This window comes from Pyxicephalus adspersus, chromosome 3, assembly GCF_032062135.1.
Source record: "Pyxicephalus adspersus chromosome 3, UCB_Pads_2.0, whole genome shotgun sequence".
In the NCBI taxonomy this organism is placed as follows: domain Eukaryota; kingdom Metazoa; phylum Chordata; class Amphibia; order Anura; family Pyxicephalidae; genus Pyxicephalus; species Pyxicephalus adspersus.
This window is the reverse complement of record NC_092860.1, coordinates 85,361,456-85,374,597: the sequence shown is the minus strand read 5'-3', so window position 1 is coordinate 85,374,597 and position 13,142 is coordinate 85,361,456. Positions and strand designations below refer to the sequence as shown.

Genomic DNA, 13,142 nt, shown 5'->3' with positions numbered 1-13,142 from the left:
GATTTTTTTATACAGGTATTCCTGGGTTACATATGAGATAGGGACTGTAGATTTGTTCTTAAGTTGAATTTTTATGTAAGTCGGAACTTACATTTTAATAAATGCAATTAGGACAGATGTTTCTCTCAACATATTATTAGGCAGCGTGGTGTCATTTACTGTATAAAATCACACACAGGAAAAAAAACCTTTATGGAGCTGTGACAGAGTGTCCCGAAATTGTCAGGAAAACTGTATAAAAGGCTCCAGGGAAAGAGTGTGTTAATGTGTATGTAGGTTTTTGGAAGGAAAACCAGGGACTTTAGGGCCCTGGAGCCGGCCAAGGGAGTGAAAGGGTGGGTTCCTTGGCCCAACCCAAGTCTGATTTGGCTGATATTCATCTGCACTCAGGTGCAAGAGGAGATGATCAGCCTGTGTGTTGCAGGCTGGACTGTGATCAGTCAGAGACTGGAGTGTGATGAAAGGGCAGCCAGAGGGTTCCAGGTAGAGAGGAAGTGGGTTCCAGGTAGAGAGGAAGTGGGTTCCAGGTAGAGAGGAAGTGGGTTCCAGGCTGGGAATGGAGCCAGAGTCTGTTCCAGGCTGCAGGAAAAGAGGACAAGCCAGTGGGCAGACAAGACTTAAACTGTGAGTGAACAGTGGTGATATAGTGTGTGTTAGAAAGAGGGGGCATGCAGATAGGTAGCCAGATGCCTAGGCGGGCTACTGTTTATTATTATGTTGTAAAGTTGTGGAGTGTGCTGTAACACTTGGCTAAGAAAATAAATACTGCTGTTATTTTAAACTTTTTGGAGTCTGCTGCCTCTTGTCTGCCCTGTAAGCATCCTGTTACCATGATCAAACCCCCAATAATATACCACACTGCCTAGACATTCATGGAGCCAGCTGTGCTAAATTTAATATGTAAAAGGGATAGACAGATAATTTTAAAATATTTTTTTTACGTTTTTTGGGGAAAATAGACATAACTTTTGGCTTTTTGGCCCTCCTAGTTGGTAAGTATTAGGAAGATCCTTGAACATGGTAATGGCAAAGTCACTGAACAAAGTATTGCCACCAAATTTGCTTGGAAGGGCAGAGTCAGCTTTTTTTATGTTTTTTACTTCGGACATGTTTTCCAAAGTCGTCTGACTTTCGAAAACCTTCCCAAATGATCCTTGTTTAGGGGCTATACAGGAGATGGTGGCGGCTAAGATGGTGGCTGTATTTTTACAAATTTTCATAAAAATGTTATTTCTTTTCCCTACTGCTATTCACTAAAGAGAAAAGTCTTACAGTGGTCTGTTGTTAATAAATAGTATTCACTCCACTCAACTTCACTATCCCACTCTCTGGAATTCTTTTCTACCCCCATTAGGCTTGCTCTTACCTTCAACACAATTAAGCAAGTCCTCAAAACACAAGCGTCCCTGTCCACTTCCCTTTCTATCCTAATCATTGCTACCTATACTAAACTATCTCTTAAACTGTAAGATCAGTTATGCCGGGTAATCTTCTCCTGTGACATAATCCATACTTGTTACAATGTAGAATTGTCCTCAGCCCCTTTTTATTGTACAGAGTTGCATAGCATGTTGGCACTTTATCAATAAAAGATAGTAATAGTACATTGGTGTTAATTGCACAGAAGAAGAATATAACGCATGGCCCTTAAAACCTCCTAAAACAACTACTGTTGTATAAGATAGTGAGGTGGCTGGCTGCCTATACATGTAAGTAAAAGAATAGTACTTGTAGTGCTGTTCTAGTAATTTACCTGAGAACTTACCATCTAAATTTTGGATACATTTTTCAACCATCCTTCTGAATAGTTTATTCACACTTAAGGCAAAAGTAAAAAAATGTCTTTAATAACTTTTCTAATATATGATTTAATTAGCATTTTATCTGTTATTGGGAACCACTAAGAATAAATAAAATAACTCTTAAATTTTTATTTATACAAATCATGATCCAATTACTTCTCACAAATGAATATTTTTATGTTGTAAATAGTCTTTTATCTTGGCAAAAAACAAGCATTAGAGTAAAATGTAGACACGTGTTTAGCTTATCCTTCCATCTTACCTGCCTTATACACTAATTGACACTGTGATTTTTACTCCCTTAGGCCATTTAATTCTCGAGTAAGCAGAATGAATATAAAAAACTTTGCTTGTATTTTATGACAGAGCTGATGGATTCTTGGCAAATTATGAATTCAGGTGATTAGCTGCAAACACCTATAATTGTATAATATTTAGCAGCAATAAAAAAGCGTAAAAGTTGAAAAAAGGAAATGCATTTTTTGTTTACTTGTTTTGAGAGAAAGAATGCCTCTATAATTTTATGATTAGTCATTATGCTTTAGTTTCACAACACAGAACATAGAGGACTAATACAAATTTACTTTTTTATGCTTTATTTATTAGTAAAATGTTATCAATAAATGATGCCAAATCAACAGTTATAAGTCTTGGAAGTTGGGATTCTTGATGTTGTTTGGTCATTTAAGACATTATTTTTTTATTTATTTTTTTTGGTAGTTGCCAACATACATGATATAAACAAATAATATGAGTTAGTCATAAGGACAACATTTCACCAGAACATCAGGTGAATGGGATAAAGGATGACTTCACATTATTATAGGTTTAGCTACAATTTTCTATTGTAAAATATATAACAGATAAAAAATGATTATTAATATATTATTCAAAGTTAAGTTTTATTTAGGTATGGATAGTATAGGGAATGGTCAAAGCAACATTTTGGGTTTTGTTTTGTTTTTTAGACCTGAAAGATTTTCATTTTTGTTCCAGAGACATTCCTCTGTTTGATATGCATACAAACAGAGGAATTTGTTTTACCTAAAAATACTGTAAACTGTTTTGACCTAAGTATAAAGCCAGGGCACAAAATGAGGCAGTCACTGCTAACATTCAAAACACTAATCAATAGCAATGCCTATAAAATTAATGTGAATAAAACATTCATGGTGTGGTATCTATAAAACATTTAAGGTAAAAAAATAAATAAATAAAAGCACTCAGACTGTTCTCTCTTTTTTACCTTTACATGTTAAGTATTTTGTACTTGCTCTTAAAATATTTTTTGTGCATTATTGTTGGCCACAAATAGATACAGTGAGGAGTGTGTAACAAAATCATGTCTCATGTGTCTGATAGCAAGTTAGATTGTTATACACTTTACATGATGACACCTTACTGATGTAACTCGAGTATAAACAAAAATACTTTTTCTGATAGCTTTTTGAGGTGGGAAAAAATCTATTTTTATGCAAATACAGATAGAAAATTAGTTTTATTGCATTATTATTGTTTTATTAAGAGACAAGAGCCTGTCCTTTCTGCTGTAAATACCATACCTGCTCATATTTTTTTATTTGTTTTAATTTAATTGAGATTTAAAGCAACAAAAACATGACTGTCATCAGAGCTTAAAACATAGTTTTGCCTTTTTGTACACCTTCTTTTTTATTAAGATAGTTGGTATTGTCAGGATGGGAATGAGATGATTTATAATAAATTACTGAGAACATTGTTGAATGACCCTAGTAAATGACTATTGTGTTAAAGAAAGGGCAGATTATGGATTTTCTATTCCAAGGTATTTTTAGAATTGTGGTTTATCTACACATAAACATTTGTATGTGTATTTTTGATACCAGTGATTATACCGGTCAGTTTAGTCTCTGGTTAGTTTAAGTTGTAGCATGGAGAATTGCTTTTGGAGGAGCTTGCTGAGAAGAGTACTATTTTCAGAAATAACTTATTTGCAGGAACTCAATTTCTTTCAGAACTTTAGTTCAGAAGTCATCAGTGAGTAATGTAGCTGGTGTGAACAGGTTGGTACTTACAGCAGCAGGAGTTGATGGCTTCTGTATAATGAACTCAAAATTCTGTCAAGGACTTCTCGCTAACACACTGCTTTGCATTTTTGGGATCGGTGATTTTCTTTGGAGAACGTCAAAATATCAAATTAAACACTTTATACAAAAGTTCTAAAGTGTGTGGAGGTCATAAAATTAAATACTTCACTCTAAAACACCTCCTAAAATTCCAAATTTATAGTAACCTGTTTAGGATTGCCTCAATTGTGTGATGAATTTTAAAAGTTCAATAGGTAGGGGCTAATTAGGACAAGTGATGTCGTAATAAAGTTAAGTGATGTAATAAGGCTCCCTATTTAATGTACAGCGCTGCATAATATGTTGGCGCTATATAAAACCTGTTTATTATTATTAATAATAATAATAATAATAAAAGGTTGACCCTGTAATGGGTTTGACTCAAATTCCTGTAATTTACTATGCCTATAAACCTACTTAGAATCTTAAGCATACAAACTTAGGATCCCATAATCCACTGCTTGGCTGTATGACCTTTCAGAATTCCACACTACCACAGGACAATGGATCTGTCAGTTCGCAGAAGGATTGTGACCTGTTTACATCCTTATCGCTTTTTTTAAACTCTTCCTTGGAATGGGTAAGGGAACCTACAGGAAACTAGCATTCTAGAGGGGCTGGATGTGGGTGAGAGGTGCTTTAGCACTTAGGACTAGGAAGTTAGCCTATCAATCCTAAACACGGCAGGAATATAGTGGTAAAGAATTGTCTTGTCTATTAGGAGATTCAAATTTGTCTTGTTTTAGCTATTAGTGTATAAATGGTATTTTGAGTAGCACTGTATATTGCATGTGGATTCTTCTAGGTGCACTACAATTCTTGAAAAGCACTGAATGTGCCTTGCAATAACATTCAATAACATTTTTTTTTTTTGTCTAAAAACGATCCTGGACACCTAGCTGTACATAGGAGGTGCACAGACAGGTTTGAACAAGCCCTAATAAATCCCTTATTGCATATTACATTCTGTTGATCTGTGTAACTAGGATCACAACTATTGTCTTTATACTTTTGTACTAGTAGGTGTACTAAAAGTGTACTAATTACAGATACTCTTTGAAACATCTGTTGGATCCCTCTCTGTTGGAGAGAGATTATCATATTGTGTGAAGGTGAACAAATTACCTAAAAATTTGCATACCAGTATAATCATTTTGTTAGAAACACATATTTTATATTTTTTATGCTTTTATGTTTACATTATGTGTTTTATGTGACATGGCATACACTAGCATTCCCATTCAGTATCTCAGGAGATGCAAGTGGGAAAAATGTAATTTGCAGCATCCAGTACGTTTTACTTTAAATAACTTAATTAAGAAAATTATTCATCTGTCAGTGTAATTGTACTGGGTATATATTAAACTGAGGAGGCTAAACCAAAGAAAGATGATGCATGTTACTTATTATAGTAATTATATATCCACTGTAGATAAATTACTACCACTAGGAACTGGAATAGCTATATGCTCATTACACAGGTCAATAAAAAATTAGTTTTGATAATCATCAGAAACAACAGCAAACTTTTCTACATCAGTTTTTCGAGCAGTTTTTAGATCTGTTTGCAGTTTTTCCTTAACACATTCCTGAGTTATGAGTACTATTATAGTTAACATTGTACGTGCATGTATTTTGTACTAAAATGTAAGCATCATTGAAGTGAATGGTAATACATCTTCAGTGTGAAGTAAAATAAGTCACATTGTGCTATACATCTACTGAACAGTGTCACTCAGGTACCATTGTTTCTTCAGAAATGCTTAGAGTATGATTTTCTTGTGTACCCTTTGTCTGGATTGTCAGCATCCAGCAGTAGTCAGGCATCATACTTTCATTCCAGAAACCTTGGTAGCAGTGCTACCTGAATGTGAACTGGTGAAAATGTTCTTGTTTGTCACTCACCATATTAAGATTTTCCTGGGAAGAATTCTAGATGTGAGTGCAAGAAATGTATTTTTAATGACGTGCGACAACCCAGTTTCTGGTATGAATCAAGCAGATTCTAAACTCCTTTCTTGTATGCAGGAGACTTATGGTTGCCCAGAAAATTTTCACACAGCCACTTGAATAGATCCCAAGCTTCTAGCTCAGCTGCTGAGATTGTTTGAAAACAACATCTTGCAAAACAGACTTGATCTGTGGCCCTATAAATATACCTTCCTTCATTTTTGCAGTGCTTATGTTTGGAAACTTCTTATCAAGGTACTGAAAACCCATGGAGTTTGATTTACCCATGGCCTTTACAAGGTTCTTCATCGAACCTAACTTGATATGGAGAGGTGGCACAAATATTTTATGCGGATCAACCAGAAGCAGAAACTTGACACTGCTTGTTCTGGGCTTATAGGTATCTCTTGGTAGCCAATCACGATTGACATAATGGTCTCCCGTAGAAAGGCTTTCCCACAGGCATAGGAAACAACAATATTTTGTGAATCTTCCTTGAATTCCCATCAGCAAGCCAATGACCTTTAGATCCCCACAGATGTTCCACTGGTGTGCTTTATACTGGATTGCTGCAAGTAGTAACTTCATGGTGTCATAGGACTCCTTTAGGTTAATAGAATGGGCAATTGGTAAACTTGGTTTGGAATTACCAATATGCAGTAAGACTGCTTTCATGCTGCTTTTGGAGGAATCAATGAAGATACGCCATTCAGATGGAACATGCTCTTGTGAAAAACTGAAAGAGTGCATTTATATCATGACAGTAGCACAGTGAGCCCTCATTAGTGAAGAACATTGTCAAGTTATGATTTCGTTTTCTGAAGTGAGTTACAGTTACACCCCTTGCAAGCAAGTGCTTCTGTTTAAGCCATGAAGAAAGAAGTTCTGCTTTGTTTTTGGAGAGATTTAGATCACAAACAAGATCATTCAGCTCTGCTTGTGTAAAGGTCTCTGGTTCTGAATCTTTATTGGCCAAGTAGTCAGGATCAGGTGATTCAGGGTTGTAACTGGCTGCAACTCCAGCGCATTCCTCATCACCTTCTACAGAAGCAAGTCCATCATGTGGTGGTCCCGGAACTGGCAATGAATCTTCATGGGGAAAAGCCTAATTGCAGAATCGAGGCTGGGATATACAATTTCGTGCTTAGTTTTACTTGAGAATCCACTTTTGTTGACATGGTAAAAATAGCAGTCGATTAGATGGTCTCATGGTTGTCTCCACACCATCAGGATTGCAAATGGTATTGCTGCTTTACATCGATTTAGCCAGTCATGCAGTCCATTGGAACAACTGGTACAGATGACATGTAAAGCCCAAGATTTATCCTGGTCACCAAGTGGACAGCGGAAATATAATTTGTATATATTTTTCTGTGGTAATTTGGCGATGTTGTGCTTTCGTCGTGAATGAACCACACGTGTAACAGAAACTGTCTGGATCATTAAGGCAGTTTCTAAGCATGATGACAGTTAGTGCGGTCTCTAAGCTTAAAAATAGAAAACTGTTGTTAAATACTGTAATATGTTATGGCTATTTATAACGAATTTCACACAATATATAATTAGCTGCAAAAACTGAACACAGATTTGAAATCCGCATCAAAAATACTACAACGACCACATAAAATTATATCTGATGAAAATGACATGTTGACCTGTGTTATGAATAATTCAAATGATCAAACTTAAAAACAAAATAGGATATTGCTTCCTCTGTTCATGAGTCACCAGTTGTATAATTCAAAAGTACAATTCCCTTACATCCATATATATATAAAGTTCTGCAACAACTATATTGCTGGAGACCAATCTCAAATTATAGAAATACTCTAGATACATTTTAAAATTGAAAACTAGAAAATGACATTTTTTAAACTGTATGCCTGAGATAGACTGACATACCCTAACTGACAAGAACTAAGATGGTATTTAGTTCATAATCCAACAGTTTAAAGTATAACATTGTAAAATCCTGCTTGTGTTTCTTATCTGATAGCAGAACAAAATGCAGTGACTTAATGATTAAAACTTTTCCTGAGTATATTGGATCCTGGGTTTATTTTCCCCTTAGTTTAATGAAGTTTAATTTCCACATGTATAATATTAATATAAATGAAGTTTAAATGGCAAGAGGGACTGGTAGGGGCAGTTTCCTCTGAGTAAAAATATATAACAAAGCATAGAATTTCATGTTGATGGGCTTGGTGAATTATGGGTGCTTACAAAGGACATTTTTACTGTGACACAATTTTTGATATCTTCTAAGATATTTGTAGTTGCTTGTATTCATTCACCAGATATTTCAGGCTCACAAACAGGTGTGGTACTGTAGAACCTCATTTTAGATGCTTTGTTTGCTGGTCTAAATAGGGAGCCAGTAGTTAAATATTGGTATACTGGTACACGTGTTTATTACTGCAGGTCCCACTCTGAACAAGGTCAGAATGATGAATTGGTTTGTGACCAACCAAACATTTTTTCTTAGTATTGGTATGGAAGGCAGATGTTACCTTGCCTTACAACCCTCTCAGACCTTTCCCAATTCAAGTGAATTATAAAAATTTACTTAGATCAATTAGTCGTACAAGAGATCACATTGTTTATTGACCTTGAGCTAGCCACTGATGTAGGAGGTGTTACCATAAAAAGTGCAAAGTAAGGAGATGGTGCTCAAAAATTGTAGGCCTGAGCAAGAACGGAATAACCTAGAGCCATGATATTTCATATATTCATCACTAAGTTTAACATACTTGACATCATTTCTCAAACTTTTTTACAGCCTTCAAAACATTTAGATGCCTGATTTGCTGTGTTAATACAGAAACTAGACCCAAATTAAGAATAATCAGGGATTTAGGAAAAAAATTTTGAACCTCCAACTCTACTCCCACTATTGACAAAAGATCTGCTTTGGAACAAATTTGTACTGTGTTGAATGTGATATGATGAAAAACTGTTATTCTTTTATTGCACTATGACGAAATGGTCACAATTTCAGCAGTCCAAGGTTTCTTAGTAGTTTCTAAGGCCCAGGTTTCTTAAAGGCTGTGCCAAGAGTTATCAATTCTGAGTTTTTATAACATGTACTTACTCCTGAAGAAGCTACATTTTTAGTGAAACACATATTCCTGTACACACAGCGCCATTCATCTCAATGGAGAAGGTAGGGAGGAAAACAAGTGAGCAGCACCCCAGTCTGCTCTTTTGCATAGGAGTGAACAATGGTCATTCCTGATTGGTTCATCAATTTGCCAGAAAATAGTGTAAGTGAATCCAGTCAGATTTTTTGGTTGATCTGACCAGATTTGACATGCATTGTTCTATTTTGTTCACCTCTAGCAGATTTTTGCTGCATTTCTACAGCTGCTATTGAGTAAATGTGGGTTTTGGTACCTTTACCTGGTCTAAGCCGAGTCAGAATTTGTATTTTTTTTAAGGAGCTGTACTATAACTGTCAAGAATAGGAAATCAATAATCAAATTGTTGTTCCGATATAGATGGTGGTAAATCTCACACACCCAATCTCCTAGCCAAAATAGGAATACATAATACATCAAAAAAAGGCAAAACCATACCTAAAAACTGTTTTTTTAGATCATATAAAAAAACATACATAACAATCTATACAATGTAGGTTGGATACAAAAAACATGATACTTGTGTGTTGCTCCTATAATGAGAGAAATTGGTAGATCCTTGCACAAATATGGAACACCTCAATCAATTTCACTCTCCTCCTCACTCTTCCTTTTCTCTCTCTTTTCTCAGTCAGTCTGGTAGTAACTGGCTACAATGAATGGGGTGTGGATATGGAAATAATGTTATTGCTATGATCTTAGTATATCAGATTGGATTGACTTGTCTTTTCAGTTTCCACTGTCTTGCAGACAGTGGAGTTTTTTCTTCCACAAATTATCTTCCTTTTCCAAAATTGCAGGGTGGGGATTCTAGTAAGAGATTGGTTCTTGAGGTCTCATTCCAGAATCTTCCATATGTAATGTGAAAGCTATCCTGATAACTCTGACCGCAGATAGGCCTGAGTGGCTTAGCCATTCCGGCTGTTGGACTATAACAGCTGTCATAGTCCGGCTGATGGATTGGCTGAGGCTTACTATACCTGTCATTGACAGGCAAAGTGGGGCATAGCCAATGCAACCACCAGATGGAATATCTCTAATTGGAAGATGTGACCTCCATTAGTACTTGCAAAAAATCCAACAAAGTTAAATGGCATCTGATCAAAACACTTTATATTTCTGTGAGATAATTTGGCTCAGACAGAAACATAATATTTTGAACTGCAAATCTATGCCATTAATGAAATTGAACTGATTGGCATGTAAAATCATGCTAGGTCTACTGCTGTGCTATATCCATCACATGCTTTTTCTATTCCTTAGTGTGATATTTTTTGCAAAGTCAAAATATGAAGCTTCTTTCCCAGAATTTCCTTATTTAAAATTCAAAATGGTAAACCAATCATTTATCCAACAAATTACTACAGGGCTGAAAAAGCGCTGGCACTATAAAGCCTCATATAAGTGCCAGGAATGCCTACAACAGTTGGCATAAAGTATTTGGACAAACAAAGCATTCTATAATTCTTTGTTTACTTAACTGAAATAAAGCAAAATGAATGTGCCACTGTTTAAAGAGGATACCTAAAGGGTCCATAAACAGATCAATACAAAGTTCTGGTTTATTCTGAAATAAAGGTGGTATTATAAAATTGAAAATATTAAGTAAAGGTTATTAAAACCACATTGCAAGTGCACCTAATATAACACCCCCTCCCACCACCCCAGATGTATACCTGCCTGAATCAGGTGATCCTGGACCACAAGATTTTTTAGTACCTCTGACTCATCTTTCTCTTTTCTGTTTCTGTGCATTAGAACAACATGGACTTCTATGGTTTAGTTTCTTAGGCAGTATCAGTGATGCAAAATGTCCCTATTAAATTTTGTGATGGTTTAATGCACAGAATGTCAAATTAAGAAAATTGTGTTTCTCTTCAGGTCACTGTTGTTATATTCATTGACTGATAATTACTTACCAGTGCTTATGGGGTTTTTGTTGACTATGCGCTGGCCACCAATGACTTAAGGTGGTCTTAATGTAATTAAGTTCCAATACTTTGGGGGAGTGAGTTGATTCATATTGTCTTTGGCCACCAATGATTGTAGGGTGAATCACCAATATTTGTTGGAAAGGTATTTTGTTCCTCTGACCACCAGTAATAATATAAGTATTTTTAAGGCCTCTGACCCACCATGTAATATGCATCATTTAATACTCCTTAACACTTCTTTCTATACTTTGAGCTGTATGTTATGTACTTCTGAGCCCTGCACTCTATATGTTCTACATTACATAGCCCCGATTGCGGCACTGCACTATGATTTGCATTACCTGACTTCTGCACTGAATACACTATTCTGTACATATAATAGTCATCATCCATGTATAAGCACACACCACAGATTTTCATTTAAATGGATTATGCAGCTGGCAATACATATGTTGTAAAGAGTGATGGCCATTTCCCAAGTGGCAGTGGCAGTTGTTTATCTTGCTGAACAGAAGTTTACAGGTAACATTTTTCATGTAACAATATGCAGCAAAAGTATTATTTTTTCATATTCCTGTTAAAACATTCCTTAAACTCCAATCACAGAATTTGCTGAGTTTGCCTTATTGAGCTATATATATGTTACATACTCCTGAAGACATCATTCTGTATGGAGTTAGTTTTCTCCCTTCCAGGGATTGTAAATTTGTAATAGGCCCCAAGGAGAGAGGCTGAGGCAGAAGACTGAATTGTGTAGAAATTTTGTAAATGCAGCAAAGTCCCGCTTATGTGGCAAAATTTACATGATTATGTCATATCTCAATTCATGATATTAACCATGAATAAAAATGGCCCTGTCCTTCTGGAGAGAGTAGTGGACTTAGGCATTGTCAGAGGTGAGATTTATTGAATACCTGTAAGTGTTAGACCTGCACATTAAACAGTAGTTATTGCTAGGTCTACTTTAAAAACAAAAAACAGAAAAACTTCTAAATCAGAATACGACTTCTGAATCCTGATTGATTTGGTTTGTTATCTAAATGCATGCAACACTAAGGCATATATGCACTTTTATTTCAGAATGAAGAAGGACATAAGGAAAATGCAGATGGGCCAGCAAATGCAGATGAGACGTATGAAATGCCAAATGAGGTAAACTGATCATTATATGAAAATTATGTGTCTTTATAAACATTTTCCAAAAAACAATAAAAAAAACCCAGTCATTTGGTTGTTGAAATTAAACACGTTCAATTTAGAACAAAAATCGATTTTGACTTGCCTTTACTGGGTTGTTGCTTTAAAGCACATATGCTAATACGTGTTATGACAAATGAATGGGCTAAACTTATGACTTTTAGTGGGACATAAAATGTTCAATATACTTTAAAAGTATAATAAACTTTGAAACTTTAAAAATAAAATGCCTATACTGAAAGTCCTTTATTCAAGAATTGGTGGTGTACAAGCAAAAGTAAAGATAAAAATAGCAACCACAGCATTAAAACATGCAAAAGACAGACTTAGATTGGTGCAGCTAATAAAAAAGATCAACATCCAATGATTTTACCATGAGGATAGAGACATGTAAAGTCATCAATTCTACATCTCACTGCTTACATCAGTCCCCAGTAATTACCTGCATTAGCAAATTGGCCCTAGACTCTGATAATAGGAGGGATACAGTGACATGACTATGGACTTCATTAAGCACTACATATTGTTGATGCTACATAACTAAGAAAATTATTTATTGAAAAATATTCCGAAACACACAATAATCCGCATTAATTATACACAAATACCCATATTTAATTATTAAATTATTGGTCCATTAATTTATCATGTTGTTTCCACTGCTAGAAACATTTCCTATTTACCTATAGAGTTAAATCGAAATAACCATGATATGAGTGGCAGCAAAAAAAAAAAATTAATTATGTTATTATATGAATTAAAGATGATATATTCATGCCCCTGTACAAAGCATTAGTCAGACCACATCTGGAATATCCAGTCCAGTTGTGGGCACCAGTTCACAAAAAGGACATTGTGGAATTGGAGAGAGCACAGAGAAGGGCAACTAAACTAATAACACAAATGGAGGAGCTCAGCTATGAGGAGAGATTAGCTAAACTGAATCTATTCTCCCTTGAGAAGAGACGTATAAGGGGGGATTTGATCACCCTGTATAAATATATAAATGGTCCATAT

At 35.3% G+C, this 13,142-nt stretch overlaps 1 protein-coding gene across 1 annotated transcript in view; it reads left to right on the top strand.

Moving 5' to 3' along the window:
- The window catches only part of SNCA (synuclein alpha), a 41,564-nt gene that overhangs the window by 23,409 nt on the left and 5,013 nt on the right, over nucleotides 1–13,142 (top strand). Inside the window, exon 5 of the mRNA XM_072405565.1 lies at nucleotides 12,009–12,080. Coding sequence (XP_072261666.1) covers nucleotides 12,009–12,080 — 72 coding nt within the window. The remainder of the gene's footprint in view (nucleotides 1–12,008; nucleotides 12,081–13,142) is intronic.